This window comes from Pocillopora damicornis, chromosome 6 (assembly GCF_964200805.1).
Source record: "Pocillopora damicornis chromosome 6, jaPocDami1.2, whole genome shotgun sequence".
Lineage (NCBI taxonomy): Eukaryota > Metazoa > Cnidaria > Anthozoa > Scleractinia > Pocilloporidae > Pocillopora > Pocillopora damicornis.
The window spans coordinates 19,548,638-19,571,566 of NC_142675.1; the positions used below are offsets into that span (position 1 = coordinate 19,548,638).

General features: G+C 37.0%; 1 protein-coding gene and 1 long non-coding RNA gene across 8 annotated transcripts; one reads left to right on the forward strand and one right to left on the reverse strand.

The window, feature by feature from the left end:
• Nucleotides 1–152: 152 nt before the first annotated feature.
• LOC113685087 (muscleblind-like protein 3) lies at nt 153–22,458 on the reverse strand. 7 transcript variants are annotated; one of them, XM_027202550.2, is made up of 10 exons: nt 22,071–22,458; nt 18,422–18,638; nt 14,908–15,081; nt 14,354–14,485; nt 13,416–13,628; nt 11,851–11,895; nt 10,748–10,874; nt 10,213–10,262; nt 7,305–7,389; nt 153–4,730 (listed from the first exon to the last, which is right to left on the reverse strand). In XM_027202550.2, the coding sequence occupies exons 1-10, from the start codon at nt 22,121–22,123 to the stop codon at nt 4,591–4,593; spliced, it is 1,236 nt and encodes a 411-aa protein (XP_027058351.2). In that variant the 5' UTR covers nt 22,124–22,458; the 3' UTR covers nt 153–4,590. The 7 variants fall into 7 exon arrangements, with proteins under 7 accessions (XP_027058351.2, XP_089064908.1, XP_027058353.2 ...); XM_089208782.1 differs by lacking the exon at nt 22,071–22,458 and adding an exon at nt 20,083–20,220; XM_027202552.2 differs by lacking the exon at nt 11,851–11,895.
• On the forward strand, nt 19,524–20,954 carry LOC113685090 (uncharacterized). The gene is made up of 3 exons (XR_003447533.2): nt 19,524–19,725; nt 20,264–20,454; nt 20,679–20,954. It is a non-coding gene; the product is annotated as an uncharacterized LOC113685090 (long non-coding RNA).
• Nucleotides 22,459–22,929: the final 471 nt, after the last annotated feature.

Sequence of the window (22,929 nt, forward strand, 5' to 3'; positions counted from 1 at the left end):
CTACTGTCATTTACATTCAGGACTCTGAATCACCAAGCCAAGTGGCCTATCTAGCTTGAGCTCAGTTTCCATAGCATGAGAAAGTAATGTCAGTAGCATAAGTATTACAGTTCATTACACAATGCAGTACATTTGTTGACACAGACAAGATCTCAAGATGATGAAAAAGATTTTATTTGTCCCAAGAAACACAACATGAGTGGTATACAGCCTCCAGGGCATGTATAATTACCTTAAAATATAAATAAGGATGAAATGAAGCCTGTAAAATCCGGTGCTGCCTTTTAAAAGAAATAATAATTAACCATAATTTTACAAACTTGTGACTAAAGCTCAACAGTAATCATTCACTTTAATAGAATTTTCTATCTTGAAGGGCTGAGATTAAAGAGCACCCCAATCCTTTGCTCATAGGCAGGTTCTCTTAGGTATAAACCAGCAAATTCACAAGGGGTAGCAAATGGTACCTTAAAAAAAAATGTAGGTCTCTTGAACTTTTTACTCAATAAAAGTGTGAAGTTTTTCAGCCAAAATTGTCTTGTCTGTGTTTCACATGTTTAAAACAGGGGTCACATCATCTCACAAGCCTCAGAAGTTACCATTTGCACCCCTTGTAAATAAACTGTTATTGCACAGCCAAACAACCTGCTCTTGATCTGATAATTATCAAGTAAGACCCAATAATGCTTAATCTTTTAATATACCCCATTACTGATCTTCCCAGGTTGATTTAAACTACGCTTGCAAAGAAGACAAATTGGTGGGACAACTTTTCAAAGAAAAAAAGGCAATATCCTTGCACTTTTTCTATTAACATTGATCATGCACATAGGGGACAGGAGATTCTATGAAGGCTGACAAATAACAAATGGAAATTGAGGTTTCTGATAGCAGAGGGAATCTACAGAGATTACAACAATTGGAAAATGAGATAGCCAGCCCCTGAAAAAGAAGAGAGTTTGAAGTGTGCCATATTCCCCGCAAGCCAGTTGCTCCTCAACCATGAGATTATAATAAGGAAATCATCTTTTCTAAAATTCTCAAAAATATTTTAACATCTTCTAATCTTAAATTTTTTTTCTTTTAACCTTTAAAGTGGGACCATGTTAACCTTACCTGATATATTCATAGTGCCCAAATCATATTTCCTTAACAACTCTACACCAATAAAATTATCAAATTGTGGAACAAAATTTGAACTTTAAATAAATATCATAAAATATTAATATGTTACTTTAATCTTCTTAAATTTTTGGCATGCACTGTACTTTACACCTTTGGGACTCTTTATATCATGAATACACTTTACAATAATGATTATAATGATACAGTAATAGTTTAATAATATTTAACATTAAAAAGGATTAATTAAAGCATTAAACTATTGCCAGCAATATCGGACACTGCATGCTTAGAAGCTTTGCTGCTATACTCTATATTAGCACATGAATACAAAAATAAATTCTCTTCACCTTCCCCTCTTCTTTAATGTTTTCCTAGCCTTTAGGATAATATTTGCAATTATATCACCCTTTTAAATTCAAAAGGTTCTGCCACTGAACCCTTCAACTCCCAAGATCTGAATTCTTCCCTCTAGCTGCTAGACATTTCCTTGTAAATAGTTGAAAGAATTTGGTTTTAGATCAAAATGACAACTTCTACCTGAGAAGTTTGAATATGTTTGTATTCTCATCACTGAGATAAGATATGGACATCATGGGGAGTTCAAACATGAACCTTTTCACTATAATAGATCTGAATTCTGGTCAAATTTTTCCTCTTAAATGTCATACATTTCTGAACTTTGTTATTAAGTTCTGATGTCGAGCAAATATCCTTTGGTTGATTTAAATCTAAATTCCCATTATCTCTTTGTTTGATTCTGCCAGGAGAAGCAATTTGTTGATCAGATTTGTGTCACTGAGTAACAATCATACAACTGAAGAAGCATTTAACATGAAACTTCTCCAAACACCATCTTTGGACAATATCCAGCAGACAGGTTGCGAGAATTGACAAACTTATCAGCTCAAGGGTGCTACTGTTTACTAGTATATAGAACCAAGTTGTCATAAAAATTTACAACAAAATGTGTGGCAGCAAGAAGGATGAAATATTTGCCAGACTTTTGGGGTTGATGGATTAAGCTGAAGATGCTTATTTCTCACTTAGTGGCTTTCATGCATGCTTACAAGTAATCATTATGCAGAAGACAGAAATAAACAACAGAAAAAAAAACAGCTGGGCTGAAGTCACTTCTATGGTACAAACTTTACCAGGAATATGAACAATGAACAAGGAGTCTTACTGAAAATAATGTAATGATTGTACATCCTGGTGTTGAAAAGAGTTGATCACATTCACAGAAACATTGCTTCCTGGTTCTAGTTTGGTAAAGATGAATCCAAGGCTCAAAATGGGGCGAAAAGTATACCTTGTTTGGCTTAAATTGTGCCAAAAGGAATTATTCTCCAAGTTTAATTTAGAGCATTTTCAGGGTTGACACATGTGAATAAACTTTCCAATTTCAATTGGTGAAAGATAACTTACAACTACTTAGATTATTTTACAAAAGAACTTTCTATAATGTAATTTTAATCTAACCTTGTCCAGTGCAATCAGTTCTGTAATAATGTCAAGTTCTTTCAAGGACAACTTTTTATCAAATAGCCGTGAGTGGAATCATGATATATTGATACCAACTTTTCAGTTCTAAAGCAGCTTCCTGGAAAACTCTCTTTTGTTTGTATTTATAGACCTTTCCATTCAGAAGATAACATTTGTTTTTTAAAAAAATCAGAAAACCAGTTTCTGTTCCTCTTTCCATAGTAAAAAAGTACTCTTTAAACTTGTCTGATAGTTTCTTTCATTCTATATTCTTTCATTGGAGTGTTTTTTGTCCATTATGGCACTTAAATACAATTGTGTATGATCATAAAACAATGATAATTCTACAATGAAAATTTTATCATTTCAAAAAAAAAATACACGAAAGTGCGATTCGTTCTAATTTGTGCAATTTGCATTGCATGCAAATAGCATGAATAAAAATGCTAACTGTCATCATTAAGTTTGCACCGATGGAATAAAAAATCAAGGTCAGAAAAATATCAGAGTTGGTAAATGTAAGAATGATAAATTTCTATGCCTTCTGATCATGAAAATGATTACAAAAGTTGGGCTCGTGAATTTTATGACTTTGCTAGATCTTCATACTCACAGGATGAACTTTTTATGATACAATGTGAAATTGTGGGGATTGTCAGTTTTCTTGAGTTCTGAAGGTCTTTCTTGAAGAGTAAATACAAAAATGAATACCAAGCACACATTAATAGCCAACAACCGAATATTTCCTATTTCCGAATATTTCCTATTTCCTTTACAAATTCAAGCAGAAAAGGAAATAGGAAATATCTGCATGCAAGCAAAAACACAAATAACCACAGAGGCAATTGCATTTACTAGCTCATAGTGCATTATCGTGAGCATTTGGGCAAGGAACAAAGTTACTAACAACCTGTCATCCTTAACCATATTGCCAGTTTTGTTGTAAGCTTTAAAGCAAAACTAATTCTCTTCAAGTTTCAATATCATATTCAAAGTGACAAGTTGCTGATCATAAACATAGCCATTATTTGGCCTATTTGCCCATTAGTTAACAACAAACCGCACAGTCAAGTAATTCACAGTAGGTTGTTTTACAGTTGTGTTCTTAGTTACCAAGCCTTTGATTTGGAGTGAGGCTGAAGTTTACCTTGCTGTGATAGAGACCAGTGTCTAGTTTGCCTGATAACAAGGTAATTTAGATTTGAAAAGCAGTAATGTTTGTATCATAACAAGGTCACCCTCAGCCACACTCCTGTTGCAAGGCTTGGTAACCAAGTACACAACTGTAAAATGGACTATTACATTGATATCTTTCCATTATTGGGATCCCAGTGGCACAGGTGGCTCTGGCTGCTAAGGTAACCTGCTAAGGTTCCCAGCTCCACCACAGTAACCTAGCCGTGCTGTTCACCCACCTGCACAGGTAACCCCTACTACTCAGGTTTCCCAGAAAACAGAGGTTTTTTTCCTTCTTTCATAAGGCATGAAACCATTCAGTCTCATTTTACCATGATTGCTCTTTGCAATAGCTTGAAGGCTGCATGCTCACACTGCAAGGTCACTCTGACTGCTTTGCAAGAGACAAACATCTCTAACACCCAAAGTGCCAAACACTGCTAGCTCTAGCAACCATTACATTATGCAATTTTTCCCCTCCCTCTACTATTTTTGGCCTTATAGTGTATGCTTTCAGCATTATCATGTTTTGTTAAGCACTTTAGTCGTTACTCTTGCATTATTACAGGCACAGCATTCTATACATACCTGGAATCTAAGTCATGAAATTTTGTGCAATGCATGCTTAGCAATGGCGCGTAAAAGTGAATCAAAAGTTTACTTATGGGGAGACCCCCCCCCCTGAATTTCAGAATTTTTGGTAATAACCATAGAGACATTCTTCTGTTACCAAAAATAAAATAGCTCTCATCCAACTTTCACCTCCATCCTAACATCCTTGGACTGGAGGCGCTTATCAAGCTGGCCCTATCTCAATGACTTTGTTGATGAGGCAGTACCTGAGGAACCAACCTCTGGGTGGTAATATTTGCAGTTGGGTCTTGAACATTTTCCTTTCACTGCATCACGGCACACAGTCACCTTGCCATTCACAACTTCTACATTTTCTGTCAAGGACACAAAAAAATAGAAGTTAGAAGGAAGGATGTCAACTGTGGTACAAATAACTGGAAATCCAATGTTTTCATATCCCAATCTACTTCACTCCTTGTTTATATTTGCAATCACATGCCAACATATTAAATATGGGAGTCTCTTCATGAAACCAAACACTGACATAAGTTATCAGTTTTAGTGCAAGTTTCCAATTGTTTTAACATGGTTATATATTTAACATAAATTATGGCATGATGGCAAAAATATATTTTGATGCTTTTTATTGTTATTTTGTGTAGGAAAAGACCCTTTGCCAAGAACAATACTGGCAGATGTCTAAACCCTGACACTACTTAAATTATCAATTTACAAAAGCCAGATAGAATACCTTAGTTAGTGATCATGGTTAACCTGCAGTTATGGATTAGGGGTCTGGGTCAAAGCTGACCCAGACCCCTAAAGACTGAGTCTTAACCCTTCACACCCTAACATCAGTAACTAATCTCCAAACATTTTCTAAAGTGCTGACATGAAGAATTTGTTTAACAATCAAGAGCTTCTATTGTGAGTGATCATTTCCCTTATTCTTACAACCTTGATGTGTGATTCAGGGGTGATATTGTAAGGAGAAATTAGATGCTATAGTCACTTTTGGTGCCAAAGGATTGATCATCTTCACGTGACCTTCAAAGGTTATACTAAAGTCAGGGAAACCAAAAAAACTCTAGAAAGAGAGGGAGAGGTTCTAGAAGGGAGGGAGAGTGGGGGAAGTAGCACACCTAATTGATTGATGCTATAGAAAGTATATAAACTATGTTGGTGAAGCAACTTAGCTCAAATGCAGGCCTATTATCATAAGGCATGGTAACAGAGTGAACAAAAGGAAAGGTACTGGAAATTCCAAGATGGTCAAGATTTTGAGAGATGAGGTAAAGCAGGGAATTTGGAAAACAACAATCAGTGGCATACAATTTCATCATTTTTACATTGGCAAATGAAGACATGGTTCCTCACAACATGGAAAGAAAGTGTACTCTTTCTTCCATTTGAGCTTGGGGCTTTAGGGAAGTCTTTTTTTTTTTTTTGGTTCTTAAAATCAAATGAATGAAAAGATGATGATGATGAATCAAAATCACTTCCCCAGTCCCTATGACTTCATTTTGTGAACCTGGGTCACAGACCATTGAGAAAAAAATTAGGTTACCTGTAACACAAAGAATGCCATCCGTTACTGGGTCATTTTTGAATCTCACAACAGTAGAGAATAGTCAGTCTCCTGCCTCCTCCCATAACCCTTTAACTCCCACATCAAATTTGTAATTCTCCTTACTGTCAACCATACAATTCTTATAATGTTAGTTCAGAGAATTTAGTATTGGATCAAATAATCATCCCTGAATTGACATTTGTCTTTATTCTCATCACTTATCTGGTTGATATTGTATTGATATTGTAAGGAGAAATTCTGTCTTGGTCACTTAGGGGAGTTAAAGTGTTAAAGCTTATTAGATTTCATGGATGAAAGTAACTTTGGACACATACTACAATGAAAAAGGGAATTTACTTCATCTTGATTTTAAAGGAAAAAAGTGAGCTGATATCTGTTCAAGGATGTAGTTGCATGTATTTTTAATATGTAATTTTTTTGCCAAGATGGGGGAAAGGAATTTGTAAAATAATTAATTTAAACCCCGGGGGGACTGACATTTGACAAGTTGAGTTAAACTCCTCATTAGAGACAAAAGAGTCACAACACAACATGTTAAGCCCAACCAGAGCTAAAACCCTAATATCAACCCTTTGACACCTGAGAGTGACTAGCATCTAGTTTCTCCTTACAATCTCACCCTTGAATCACACATTAAGGTCTCAGGAATAAAGGAAATGATCACCAACTAGGAAGGCTCTTGATTGTTAAGCAAATTCTCTCTGTCATCACCTTTGGAAATGTATGGAGAGCAGTATGGAGAATATGCCTTCTGATGTTAGGGTGTAAGGGGTCAATAGAAAACCAAAGGTACTATTCATTGGTCCATCATGTTTCCCACTGAACACACTAGGTGAAACCCCAAACATGAGAGCCCACTTGCATACCAAACAGACGGTGGTATGTAGTCTTATAGACAGCAGCAGACTGCCAGTAACCAGCTTTAATTGAAAACCCTGTCTTACTGGAGGGAGGCACACTAAAAGTTCAGTGTCGGGACTTGAATTTTCAGTCTAGAGACCAGCTAGCTCACCGAACATTGCCTCAATGCAGCTGCCTCACCGGAAAAATTGACATAAAGGTACTAAATTAATCTATTCTTTTTTTTTCTGAAAAGCACAGGCCAGCCATTTAGCATAGTGTGGGAGCCTGCCAGGCAAGAATTCTTAAGCACAGTTTAGCCCCTTCTGCACACAGTTCAATATTTCATTCTCACGTCTTGGTTGAGGGAATTTGACAAAACTTAGTTTAAATAAATACCAAAGTGAAAAAAAGACATTCTTAATTTCTCTCTTTCTTTACCATTGAGAATTTGAATATTATTACTAGGGCTGAAAGGGCTAACCAGCTAAGCGTTAACACAAGAAAGAGAGCTCACTGTCTTTAACGTGGGCATAGCGGCAGGCTTCTCTGTGACACTGGCCAGAGTTATAGTCCCGACAAACTGGCAACCCATTGGAGTGCTGTCAAGGGAAAAAGAAAGGGTCTCAGATTGATTGATTGATTGATAGGTGTCAGTTAGTCAGGAGTAAAAATGTGCCAGTAGTGAAAAAGAAAAAAAATGTGTTAAGTTATATAAAAGATATACTTCTTAACTAACACAAATTCATAACTGATGAAAAGTGGATGGGTAAGTCAATTGGAAAACACAACATGGCTGCTGAAGTGCTTAGAGAGAGAAGTTTGGCAAGCATTAGGGAAAACCAGCCAGGGCAAGGAAGCAGCAGGAATTTTGCAACAAGCTTGCATGCTGCAGCCTTAACAGGGGTTACCTAATTCCTGCAACAGGAAGGTTAGGAGACACATCACCTCTAGAATTAATTGAACACATTAAATAATATCATAAGGAGTGCAACATACTTATCATGCCTACAATGTAAATTTAATTTTCTTCCTTTTTCCATTGCACATTTGTAAAATGTTAACAAGGGAAGGTCAGCAGAAACACTTATTGCCAAATTCAATGTCCTAAAAATGGAATCAAAGTCCAATTTGCTCACAATGTAAGATAACTTTTTCAAACATGAGTAGAATGTTGCACTTGCCAGGGACACAAATCTCATAGTAAAATGGACATTTAAGCATGATATTTACACATCATTAACACCAACAGACAACATAGACAAACTTTAATTCAACATATGATTCAGTTCAACTCTACAATCACATATAAACACATAAATAACAATTTTCCTACAAAAAGTAATTTTGATCTATGAAAATGAAACTTTTGCTGCAAGACTTTCACGTGAGAATCTGACCAAAACAGTTCAAAATGTTTGAGTTTAAACATTTGATGTTGTCTTTTCTCTCACTCGTCTTGCAATAAACTTTCCATTGTGAAAAATTATATTTGATAAAACAACTCTAATAATCTAAATTCATCTTTATCACAATGGCTCAGCCACCAGTTCATTCATTTCACAAAAATCAAATCAATATCTGTTTCACATCCATTGCAACATAAATTAATAAAATGGTTCATAGAAATGCTGTCTTAATTCCTGTTAAAGTTTATATTCTCTCGTTCATCACAAAATTTCAGATGGTAGTAAATCTTCATCTCTCTTAGAATCATCAGCTACATGGATTTACTTTGTATTGCTCAATAATATCTTTACGTACTTAAAGTTTATTCTGTCAGTCAAAAAAATGTGACTTCTCACGTGAATTAAGGTAGTTTAAAGTACAAATATCGTCATTCTTCATCTAGATCTGCTGCATTCCAGGAGCTGGTATTTTACAAAATACATTTATATAGTCTATCTTTCTTAAGTACGTACAAAACAATTTCTCAACTTAAATAGTAAAAGTAGGTAGTAAATAACAATCCCAAATAAAATTATTACACATACAAATATGTGAATGAGTAAAACCCCGGTTGACTTCTCTAGAATGTACAAAATAAATCAATGAATGTAACAGATAACATTTTCTCTCTTGTAACAAATAAAGAATAAAAGTTTTACTCTCCGCAGGGACCAAAAGCACTGTAAGTGTTAAGCAACAATCTATTCTTCTTTCAAACCAGGCACAAAACACTAACAGAGCTTTGGGAAGCTGCAACTCAATCTCAATTTTATAAAATATTTCCTCTTTCTTTTCATGCTAGTTTTTCACATGCAACCGATAACTAAGTGGTCATAACTAACTTTCTGTCACTGTTTTTAAACTAGAATTAAGAAAACCTAAGTAGAACATTGCTTGTTATATTCAATTTTTTATCTCTGTTTCTGGTCCAAGACCTAAACAATTTTGAGATACAATTGTAGCTGATGATAACACACACTGTTGCCATATATTAATCAATCAATAATAGTACTGTGACAGTTCTGAAGTTTCATTCCAATTTTTTCCTCCAGTGGCCATTTTTTTTTTAGAAAAGAACGTAATAGTAATCTTGATCTCCTCCTCTGAATAAAGTTTGTCTTCTTGAAGACTGAATGGAATGGTCTTTCAATATTGCCTTGCATCTTGGACATGCAAATCTCCGAGATGGCAGCCAGCTTTGTTTCTTGCTTTGAACAAAGCCACAGCTTACAACCTCTTATGTCTCAATCTCTCATTCCTTAAATTCCTGTTCTATCCCTCCATTCTTGCCCTCTCCCGGAACAATCAATCACACACACACACACCCCTAGCACATATAAAAAGAATCGCCCCTGGATCACATAGCATGGGGCGACATAACAAAGGTGGGTGTGGTGGGAGCGGAAGCTAACGTGTAGTTGTTCCAGTACTGGACGTCCATTGACTGGACAGGCTGAGGGTCTATGATTTGGTAGGATGTTTGAGGAGTAGGAGGAGGAGCTAGAGGAGGTGGTGGTGTCGCGGCTGACTCCACAGGCATATAGCCTAAGACCTGTGGCTGTACCTGTTGTTGCCACTATTGAACAAGGAACATGAAACGAAACACCAGTGTTAGCATGACTCGCTAGCCCTAGAGTGTTGGCAAACAAGGAAGTTCGAGTAGTTTCTAAAGAAACTGTTCAAGTCTCATGAGCCAACTGGCTCAAACCTTGGTAACTTTAAAACTGTATCTACACCATTAGAGTATATAGAGATTGTCATGCAAACATACAACCATATTGCCACCAAATTAGTAAAGGAATTTTAGGGGGAAATTCCTTCTCTGGCTGATTTCAAATGCCCCCTTTCATTTAAATCACAGGTGTACAAACTGCACATTTTTCAATCAGTTTTTTTTCTGTCAGCATTTTGTTCTCACAGAGCTCTATAAATAATCACTATAGAATAATGTTTAGAGAATTGCATAGCATATTTACCTGAGGTACTTGTGGTTGAACCAAGGGAATTCCTTGTGTAAGTAACGGCACTGAAAGATGGTCACATAACATCTTCAATACATGTCAATTTAGCTTTAGACAACCACTTTTTGAAGTGGAAACACAGACATGATTAAAAAACAAGAACATAAATGAGATTTAGCAGTGGATATTCCTTGGGGTAGCTCCTCTTGTCCACTGTCCTCTTTCCACATGTATATGTGAATGTATGTAACCTAGGTGTATTAATGTGTGAATGTAAGTATGTTGTATGTATGAAAACTTAATGGACCACTGCTTAATCAGGGCCACCACAAATAAATGAATAAATGAATGAATAAACATAGTGTTTAAAAATCACAATTGACTGAAGGCAGACCAGTTGGTTACATACTAGGAGCAAGCAAGGAGTTGAACTTGGCACAACTGAGAACAAATCCAGGGAGTGGCAGAGTGAGGGGCTTGAACACTCTTTCCACAGGGCCACACTACCTCCTAACTAAAATTAATACCTAAAACAAAAATTTTCACCTACTTGTTGGTATAAGAGATGCAAATTGCAGTCCTACAGGTTGATTAAAGGATGGAATGGCAGCCGCCGCTCCTGGCATGACCAGAGGTACTTCAAGAGCAGTTTGTTTCTTGAATGGTTCTCCAAAAGTCTGTGAACAAACAACAGCAAAGTTAGTTCTTTGATCTTCAACATGCCCCAGCCCAAAAGTTATGGATTTTTTAACGCTGTTAAAACAGATACTTTTTTTGCACAGAGACATTATTATAATAGCCTTATGAGAATGCCTGTAATTGACATACAGTAAGTGACTCGCAGAGAGAATTGTTCATCCTTGCTTCTCTATGACCTGATGTACCAGAGTAAACCTATGGTCCCAGTGCAGTATTTATATTGTTACTCCCTCAAAGGTCACCCTATGAAGTTGACCATAAAAGCTACCTCATGTCAGACAGTGCTTATAAACTCCTGGATGAACAGTAGGAGACACTTCAAAGGGCATAGTCTGTCTCAAGAATGCAGTTTTTCCACATTAACTAAAGAAAGGTTGAGATTAGGTCACTGAGTAACACATCCATCTGGTATTGACCATCACAACAGACACTGTGTCTTCCAGGAACACTCCAAAGACTTTTAGTACTCATATTTCCTTACCGCGATGACCATTATTGGTAACAAAATGTCCAGGTAGAATATTTACAGCTCAGTCCAAGGACTTATAATTAACCCCTAAATCCTTCTAGTCAATAAGAGGTCCAACCTTTAAGCTATGAGCACTTATGGCAGAGGTCTATCTGATTGGGCCAGTTCAGGAACAAAAGAAAATTGTTTTCAAACATTGTTTGGGTCATGAAGATACTAATTCATACTAGACAATATATGGAAATTGAGACAAATAGCTTTGCATCCAATTTCAGCACACAGTGAAGGCCTGCTTCAGTCCCCCAGACTGTACTCCCCAAGTAGGGAAAGCCTGAGGTGTGGTGCAGGCAAAAAGGGGTTGGAAACTAACAGTGACAAAAAAAATTTGCAACTCTATTGATGTCACTCAAGTTGCTTAAATCTTAATCTAGTAGCTACAGCTTTCTGGCTATTTAGACCCACAAAAGCAAAAGGCTATTAAGTACCAGTTCAGTCAATGTATCATGGGGCCTCTTGCGGCTACCCTCCAGCTAAGTCAGCAGAAGGCGGTGTGCAAGCACAAAAGGAATGCCAGCCAGCCAGCAGCATGATGTAAGCAATTTCAGCAACGGCACATGAAAAGAGACAAGCAAAGTGCAAGTCATGATTTATGCAAATTGCTGCTAGACTTCATAAGCCTCAAGCATGCATGGTGACAGTTACTGCACAGCAACCCAAGGCTAGCAATTAGAACTAACACTTTAAAAATGCTGTCACAATTTGTACATCTTGGAAACTTTTGCCAAACTTTTTCAAATAATCACAAATTGATTTGAATCTAGTGCAACCTAAGCATCACTTGTCCTTTCTTGGTCTATCATTGCCCCTTTTGCATTTTCCTAATGTCTCCTTTGTGTTCTTCAAGTGGAACACGTAATAAAACATGACTCAAAAATATTGTTGTGTGGTTCCATGCGTCCAAGATGTTTTTGCTCTCTTTTACCTTTTGCGTTTAAGAATAATAACAATTAGAAAAAAGAACACTTGGTCCCTTGCCTTGGCTAGCCTTACGGTTGCTGATTTAGGCTGTGAGATGTTAATCACTGACTTGGTGAGTATAGTTTGTGTAATCTATAATGTATATAACTAAACCTACATCTCAGTGATTGTGTCAGCAAGCATGCAAGTCAAATACTGCACTTGTAATGCATTCTGCGTTGTATACAAGTAGCTATTCTACATACTGTCATACTATAGAACCACTTCTTTGTAATAATGAAGTTTTAAATCGGTGACCAGATAAACAGGGTGCTAAATACTCCACCATCCTCTTAATGTGAATCGCATGCAAGCTGCTTGATTGTTATCTTAACTTAAAGTGGCTTTTATTAGCATTAAGCAAGGCTAGGTTTCTGCTGTAGAATTGACACTTGTGCTTGGGCTTATTTTTCCAGGTGCTATACAGCCATGTAAATAACTTTGGACAAATTATTCAGCATAATAAATTATACTTTAAACTGTACATTTAACTAACAAGAATATTTTAAGTCTAGTTGCAATTTAAGGCACCAAATTATTTTGGGATTTATTTTTCAAAAGGCACAAATAAGTGCTTTTAAATAATATGATAACACTTTCCTTGGTCCTGAAATAGATTGTAAGGAACATGGTATGCACTCAATAAATGTTCCTTGTTATTCACTTCATCTGATGATGAGGGCCAGTTACTAAAGTTAAATCATTGGCTTACATGATATCGTGTAGGAGATTAATTTGCATGGGTGCATGGCCTTGTTTTGCATTATAAGGAATGTGTTTCATACAAGCACATGGGGATCAGTGATGTTGTAATAGTAACCATGTTCCATTCCCAGAGGCTGGGATAATCTTTGGATGGTGAGATAGATTGATAAAACTGAACACCCAGGATTTTGGCCCAATGATCAACTTAATCAAATTATGTGTCAATCAAGTCAAAAACAAATACTTGGAACCAGTCACCAGGTGCAAGGTTCTTACCTTCCAACCTGACACTCATTTCTTTGTTAAAAATGAAGAACACACTACTCACCGGTATTGACTGCTGCTGTGCAGCTCTGACTCTTCCCTGAAGATGTGCTGGTGGGTGAAAGTATCGGCACATTTCCCTTTGACATCTTCCCTTCATGAAGTCCATACAAACTGTAATCATACCATCTGTACTATCAATAGACACATGTGGAGGAGGATGTGCATATCTGCACTCTTCTCTTGAACATGACCCTCTCTGATATTCTCGACACACCTTGAAAAGCAGATACAATTCTATTTAAAAAATCATGCTATGAAAGTGAAAAGTGGTGGCTTTCTAAAGATTGAGAAGTTATGCTTTTCCATTTTGTCATGAATCCATTTAAATCTTCTTTTTCCTCCAATTCCCTCAGTATTTCAATTTTATTTCTTTCTTTATTTATTTTTTTACATTAGTATCACAGGGAGTTCTTAGGTAGTCTTTGGCCAGATAAGGTCCAATTTATCACATCCATGTAAACCATAAAGTACAGTTTTTTTCTATGTGAAAATGTGATTATGCCATCAGATCATGTGATACAGTCTGGGCAGGTTTGATAGCATCTGTTGTTAGTGATAGTATTTAATGTTTTGACAACTGAGCAGAAGTTGCCATCAAAGTGAAGTGAGAGGATGAAAGTCAGTTGAGGGTTAGAAGTCTTGTTCACAAAAACTGAAGAAAACTCAGTTTTTCTGTAATGGTTTTAGTTGCAAGACTTTGACTACTGTAACTCCAAACTTTACTCCTGATGAATTCCCCTTAAGCTTTCAGAACATCAGTCACTGTTGCCCAGAACAGACCTTTACAGGGCAACCTTCACAATGAGGATATTAGACTTGGTGATCAATGGTTTCTCCTGCATTCAAACAATTTGCAATAACTTAGAGATCACTTGATAGTTGTTTTTATATATTAACCTATGCTAATATACAATATTTAAAAGACTTAAGGTCTCTGACCTCCAATTTGTCAGACTTGTCTAGTCGTCTGGAAGGACTTTGAGCCAAGGCTGATGCATCAGGCAGAAAAGCAACAGGATGTTGAAGATATGTTCCATTTGAAGCAGGAACACTTAATGGCCATGCAGATATCTGAAAGGAATTGGGTTTGAATGTCTTATTAAAAATTAGCCCCATTCACTTGGGTAACAATGAAGCAAGAATTCAAGACACAATTATCATAAACCTGAAAACAGACCATGATGTAGGAATTTTCCACACCACTTGCAAGGAAAAAATACTACAATACTAAACTGGATAGCATATTTTTTTACTGACTTTTACATGGTCTTTTCAAAGAACACATTAAAATAATAACTGTTATCTCTCATTTTCCTTCCTAGACAAAGGGCTGGTTTTCTCTCATTCAACAATTCTGTAAGAATTCCTAAACACTTTTTTGTTATACATTGTGTCTTAAATATGGTACATTATTTTCAAAACTTTTTGCTTCAGTTCAAGAACTTAAGTTTGCATTTAGTGCAATAACTTTATTTAGCTAAAAAGTGTCTTACAAATGAGGGATTTGTCAGCATCTGTTGAGCAAGTGGTGCAAAGGCTTGCTGCTGAATAGCTATCTGCTGTTGTTGCTGCTGCTGCTGTTGTAGAAGGCGGCCATTGTTCTCCATTTGAGCTTTTATATGCTTTGGGGGATGTAAATACTTACACTTTTCCCTGTGGCAACGAGCCTGAAACAATGATAAATATTAAATGTCAAAACACAAGGTGCAAAGCACAAAATTCTCGCAAAATCATTGGTTGGTTTGAGTGTCTTTAGACTCATAATGCATAGCTCTTGTGTGTTAATGACTAGTTTCCTGTTCCTTTTAAAATTTATCTTTGCGATAACTTTAGTTCATATTTTAGAATAACCAGCACATGCATGTGTTAGTTATCAATCTCCATGCTCTAAATTTTCCATGACACTACTTCTGGCCAACAGTTAAATCAATGGATAGTCACAAATGAAATGTTTTGAAACCAAAGAAAGGCTTTGAGATTACCACCTTAGGCAGGGGGTTCTAATCCCATTACTACACAAAATAAAGGGTTAACCTTTACAAACTGAAAGAAATGAATCTCATATAAATGTTGTCTAGACATGGAGTCTGTGAGTCTGTGTGAACTAAAAAAATCATGGGAAATTTAAGTCAATGCGACTCAATCAATACCCTTTTGTTTAGTGTGAAGGTTGAAAAGAGTAATTTTCCTTTAATCACAATTGATCATTAAAAAGATTTGCTTTTAACCTTGGAACTTTCACCGATGTATAACAGTGCCTCTTAGTTAATACATGCGATATAGTCAGATTAATATGGGTGGCTCTAAAGAAGCTTATCATATCTCTCTTAAAGACACTTGACAGTTTTTTTTAGCAAGCCTGATCTTGTAAGTCAATTACTGCTAACCTCTAGACTACAAACTGCAAAAAGTTTAAAAGAGTTGAAAGATATCCTCCTTCAAATGAGGCCTGAGCAACAAAAATAAAAATCTTCTACACTTATAAACTGCCTAATTTAAAAATGTGCTCTGATGTCAAGAGTGAGTCTCTTTTTTTTTTTTGGTAGTTGTTTTTCCCAAGAATTAATGGGACAAATTTGAATTAGTCTAACTATTGAGATTTACCACCTACAGGTGAAAATATGACAACCTGTCTTTTACTCCAGTCAAGCTGGGTGCCTCAGAGAAAGAGATTTGTTACCCATGCTAACATTAAGACCAGACAGACAAGGCTTAATCTCAACAAGACAACCTAACCCGCTTAGACTAAAATAAGAGGGCTTATGACTACAAGGAGTAAATAGCAAGTCCCAACACATGCAAATAAAAATTCTTTCAAACAAAATGTGTATCTCCTTATCAATTTAACTCCCAAGTAATAGCCCACTACACACTGTTTTCAAATTGTCTCCTAATTTCTGAGCAATACCATTAATTTAACATTATTATAAAATTCATTGCATCTATTAAATAATTTTATTATTAGTGAACTGACACCAAGAAGTGCTGGAAATCATTTTAAATTTTCATTCCCCATCGTTAGCGCAGAATTTAGCCAACCTGTAACACAAATATTTTCACAAGCAGAACTGGTACCACTTATCTTCAATGACGAGCAATTGCTTGAATGTAGTTTATTCCAATGGTACTTTTCAATGACAAGTAAACTTTCCTTACACATGACAAAAAGCTTCAATTTAGACTTGAATTTGAAAAATGCATGTCAACTAGAAATGTCTACTGAACCATTATATGACAAGTCATTGTGTGCGACCCAAACAAAAGACTCGATTTGACAAAAAAATTTTTAGTGTAAATCTTCACAATGTTGGCAACTTGACATCATTGTTTTTAGAAAAGAAACAGCAACACAGGTACAAAAAGACTCCCAAAACTTCTGAAAAACTAGTTCTATCACCACAAAAACACCAAATAATTTTTTCTAACATGACAATCTGAAATTCACACAGGAAATTATAACTAATTGATCAAAATTCAATTTAAAAGCTGCACATTTCAGGAAGCACTAGCAAAAATATTTCTTTGAAAGCTCAAATCATTGACTGCAACATGCAGCAATATTCAACAGTAATCAGGCAATTTATGTCAGATGAGTTATAGCCCACATTTATATTAGATATATACTCATTTTTTTTTAATCATGATTAAGATTAAGAGGGTCTGAAAGGATTTACACCGACACGGAAATCCCTTTGCCAAAAGAGAACGACCCCAAAAATCGATGGCACAGGAAGTTCTAAACAAGAGTCAAGTTTCTTTTGTCTCAAGAACACGGACTGAAGCAATACTGAGCAAATTTCAATTTCTGTCACGCAAACCGCGTGCGACAAGAAATTAAACAGTGATGCTCACAATACTCAAAGCAAACTTTTTAATGATCCAATCAACAATCGCGTGATTATTGCAAGAAAACAAATTTCACCCCGGGCACGCAATTTTTTTGTCTTTGAGAAAGGATACAAAATTCACGAAACTTTTTGCAAACGAAAATGCGTGCACTATCTCGCAAATTACGTAATATTCTTTAAATTTCAGTACACGTTTAGAACGCAGTGGTAAATTTTAACCTTCCTTTCAATATCGTGAGTCTAGAGGAAAAGAACAAAGAAAGTGTCTACCCATATGTTGATAAGCGAATCCACTTGCTGCGTTTCCGACCTGGAACTCACGAAACATGAAAAAAAAAAGGTTTTACAAATTGCACGCTTTGATTTTGTCAATAGGAAACCCGTGTTCTCCGTTTCGTGAGCAGAACGACATATCAATTTTAACTTGACGTGCTTTGTTCTTAACAGTTGAGATACGTGGTCTAACAGAAGAAAGAGATTCACGAACTTGACCATCGGTCACGAAAATTTAATCAACAATTACTCGGATGAGTCCACGAGTCCTTAACGAAACCCAAACACGCAATGGGAAATGCTGGATTCATGACATACGAAAGAGCAAATTCTTAACTATTTTGACACCCACACAACATGCCACAACATGGTATTCATCGCCGGTTTTACGCAGTTTAGCAACGAATATTGGTCCAGTTAAACAAATGAGCCACAAACATCGTTTAGACCCCTGGCATAGCCACTTAGACGATTCACAATCAAAGTTTTAAGTAGTTTTAAGAGAAACACATCTCATTTCCTCAAAAATATTGAACTGCTGATGTTGCATAAGCCAAACGCAGCGAAAAAAATCTTAGTGCCTATATAACCTTACTTATTGTGAAATAAAGGATATCGTAGAGACAGACTCCTCCGAAATTTTTCGTAGAAAATCATTCCCAAACGTGCCTTCTCAGAAAGCACACCCATAACAAGCACGTAAACTTTAGGGGAAGTTGAAAAGCCCGCAAAACACTTGTTTCATAGTGACCGACGCAACAAGTTCTCGAAAATTTCTACGAACAAAAGAAAGTTTGAAGATTATGGCCATAAAGCGCGGAAATGCCACCACAACTACTCCAATTTTTCCACACAAATATTCCCTTTAAGAGAAAAACGTAGATACCTTCAGAGAGTCGAAACACGCCGTGACTTTTCCATTCTGTATAAGCACATGAGCGGGTGGATGGGCGAATCTACATTCGTCCTCTGTTCTTGAACACTTTCCACGCTGAAATTCCCTGCAAACTTCGACGAGTAACCACCGAGGATCTTTGCCCATGACTGGGACTATCATTTTTGGAATGAGTCCTTCTGGTGTGTCCTGGTCAGTAAACAAATACCTACCAAGAAGAGGCGGAAATCATGAATGAAAAAAGTTTTTGTACGCCAAAGCCGACGATGCAAACACGGTTTTCCCGATATTTCTAGCAGTTAGGGGAATTTTGTATTTGGCAACAAAAAGCTGCGCATGCTCACTATCACAAAAACAGCGCGGGCTCAAATTACATAACAATGAGTCATCAATTACTTGTCGAGGTCAGGGTCATGGCGCAAGCGAAATTCGAATGATATTCTGGCTAGAGTCACGGAAAATGATAAAAAGATGTCAATTTCATAAGTTTTCTTTGTAATTTCGGAAATGAAAGGGGAAATATTCCATATTCATCGAGAATTAAGACTCGTGACTCAGCCACTTGTGACGCATCACGCGAGTACGTGATGGATCGTGCACCTTGGCCTCAGCCCGCGCGATTACGTCATCACAGAGAGTGATTTAAAATAGTGTTAAGCCTTTGTCCGCTTTTCCGCTTCAGAAGGCCGAGAAGGAGAGTGGTCAAATGCCACAAAACCGCATCAAACGGTCGGCTCTCTCAATCTCCAGCTGTCCAGTCAAAGAACAAGGAATCGAAGAAAGGCAACCGCGTTTGATTTAAGTGTTTAGAGGTGGTAACACAATGACTGTGACAGTTCACAACCGGCACGGCAAAATTCCCATGCCGCCGTTTGAATTAACAAGGAAATGAGTCACTCGTAATTTCTAAGAACGTTTTTCGTTATGGTAGACATCTTAAACTTTCAACTTGACGGTGGAAAGACCTTCGCGTGTCTCTACATTTTCGTGCATTTTTGGCTTAAAAACATAAACCAAAAAGCCGGGGCCTGAAGCAATTTCCTCCGTGGGAGGTCAAACTTTCTTACATGAACCCAGCCGTTGTTTAGGCCCTGTTTGTTCCGTTAGAAAACTATACAATGTGTTTATGGCGAACTTATTGTCAGCTCTGTAAGGAGCCGATGAAGTCCTTTCCTTCCCATGAAACGCGAATCGACTCGTGATCTTAGATCTCCGATCGGCAAAATCTTAATTAGCAAACATTTCCATTGCTGATTACCGTCACCTGTGTTCGCTGATTAGCACTGACTTTTAAGGTGAGGCAATACCAAAATTGGAAATCTTTTTTTCTTCCTAATGTATCAATAAACATGCTATCGCCCGATTTTACTTATACTGTAAACAATCGAACCCCTCTTGAGTTTGAGACAGTCACAGACTTCGTAGATATCAACACGTATATTCAACTGCGGAATCCGACCACATTTACTCTATAGTTTGTAGACTTCCTCAGCTCGATGACTAAAACATATCTAAGCGTTCAGTGAAGAAAAATGATGTATTTTTCTTATCAAGATGACTAAAACAACAACCCTGCCAGAATTCTCTGAGCATATCTGAATTTACGACCACGAAACTTTCAATTTAAAGTACCACTATAATACGTTTCGTACCTCCTTTGGAAACCTATTTGATCGAAGAAACTCGTCACACATGAACAAATCTTTCTTTTCGTGCTCTGCAGGATCAGGTTTACGAATTTCGTGACCGGGGTCTCTTGCCGAAAGGGTAAAACACCTCATCATGCAAGCCTAAACAAAATAAAAAATGCGCGCTGATTTTTACCTCCTACAGATTTACCTGATGATGTTTCGGTCTCCCCGTGTTCAGTGTTAGCTTTTATTCGTGATTGTTTTGTTATCAGTGGCTTCCTATGATGGCTATTTTTCTCATATGATCGAGATTTGGGAAAAAAGAGCTGTATTGTGGAACTCTCCGAGGGTGCTTGATGATCTGATGATCACGAAAAACACAAAATGCAACAGGTAAAGTGGGTCTTTAAATTCTTCTTCACTCTTTCTCAAGTTTTTTGCATTCACACGAGAGGTGCAATTCTAGAATTTTCTCTCTTTATCGCTGTGTTTCTTTTTCTTTGTACTGATAAACTCATGATCGTTTTTGAAAGCTGTTGTTAGCTGGTGGTCAGACGCATGTCTTGCGTTAAATTTTTAACTACAGTTGACACTCTTGCAAAATCTCTTTCTTCCAGTTGCGTAAAGCTTCCCAGAGTGAGAACCTTTCAAAAGACCCTGATGGAGATCTGCTCGGGCAGGTTTTAAAAGGAAAACGATTTCTCTTTCGCTAGCAGTTGGGAACTTTTTACTCCGATTTTACAGCAGAATGCCACCGGGAGCCCATTACTCAGAAACTCTAACAAAAAACAAGTTAGCCTGCGTCTTGAATTGAAGTTCGAAAATTTTGTGTCTTAAAGAGGATATCTAAGTTTTGTAACGAAGCCAAAAATAAATAGAGATCTTTAACTCAATTATTAAACAGTTGTTTCATGCTATTCAAAGCACTGATCTAAAAAAGAGAAGTGACACCTCACTGACTTCATCGCTCTTTGTTCCACCAACTCATAGTTTCATTGAATTTTTTTTTTTCGATATTTATGACTGGCCTCCGCAATACGACGACGATTGTGATTATTGGTTTTGTGAATTTACAAGTTCAATCGCGGCCAGGCACAACTGTTCTGACAAAACACACAAAGAGTTACCCACGTTTCCTTCCTGACTATTGAAGCGCTAAATCAAGCCTCCTTGTTTCTACGAAAACTTTATCTCTCAGGGGAAATTGTCCGTCGAATTATTAACGAGGCTCGTCAAACAAAATCAGAACTGTTAATTGCAGTAGTTACCTGTGAGCCCCACGCACGTGTGTTAAAATGCCTGCTTTCTTTAAAGCGATAAAAGAAACTGTGACTCAACTTCCTGTCTTTTAATGGCGATTCAATTCGTCCAAGTAATTCTAAAAACCTCCTACATCTAAAGGACTTTGTTTTAGTTGTGATTTCCCTTACCCGCCTCTTCGCACGTACCACCAAGAAAGAGATGTTGTTCTCTCATAGGTGTTGCTTAAAATTTGTTACCGAAAACAATTTTGACACAAAATTGAGCGCTGTACAACTTTGTCACGGACTTCAGGCAGTCGGCCAATGTGTTGGATAAACAGAAATAAAAGACTGCGTTGATAAGATTTATGCCTTTTGTTTTCGCTGAATGAACTAAATATCTAATCTTTGAAGTAAAACTGAAAGTTAAGAATAGATATATGCAATCTTGGCAATTTTCGAACCGGCGTTGCTTTGAACGTGACAACCACGCATAATTTTCTCGGAGTTTTAAAATAAACCGTCAGTGTTATTTCGGGTCATTATGAAACGCCGAAATTGAAATTTAATTTACTACAAACGCCAACACTATGTATAAAAGATAATCAAATAAGTTTGTGGCTCGATTCGTATTTCGATTGAGAGAGGACGAAAGCAAGTTTCTGTGGAGTACGACTCGGTCACTGCTGACGGAAGCATCTCTCTTCGCTTCTGTCATGCTAAGAAACTCAACTATTGTTTTGTTCAAATAAATATTTCAGCACAAACCTGGGAAGATGTGTAGGAGGTTGGATCGATCTGTTGAGGAACGCTTCATTCATTTTATGCTCTACGGTGACTTTTTGACGCGTTTGAATTTAAAAAAATCCCACTTTTCTTCAAAGCATAGGTCAAACGTTGTTTCTGCACGCGACCATGACACATACTGTACCAACAGGGAGTTTGACAGCGGGCATGCGTGCCGCGGACCTAAACGTCCGCGTGTGCATAGCTGCGGTAAACGAAAGAACCGCGCCCATCACATATGAGTACTGTCCGAAACACCTCGAATATTTTTAACCAAGCGAACGATTGGGAGGACAAACAAAACTTGAACCGTGTAAAATGGCAAGAGTTCCAGCTTTGTTTTGTTCATTTTAGTACGCGGTCAACGACCTTAGCTTCGCTGAGAAAGGCATCTTTTATCGACTCGCTTGATAAATAACCGGAAACTTGAACAAAAACTACAAGAACCCTTTTTGTTTCAATTCTTTTCACGAAGATCTTAAAATGTCGAACACCGAAAGCAATTCAAAGCTTATTCAGGAAATGGCGTAAATATTTAGCGACTCTTTGATTTACCAAAAACCGGAAACAACCTCGGCATGGGCAAATTCACCAATGGTAAATTCATAAACACTGCGATTAGAATATTTCATTCTCAGCTGTAATCAATGGTTCTTTCATCAGTTTTAAGTCACCCTCGACTGTTTTCTTTCAAAGAATACTCTTTTCTGCCTTTGTTTATCGCCACGGCGTACGAAAAAAGAATTTGTGCGACGTCAACCTCGCCATATTTATCATTCCCAGAGAGTAACTTTTTTTGCAATTCAAATACAAACAACTGATATTGGGTGAGTGCTGATAA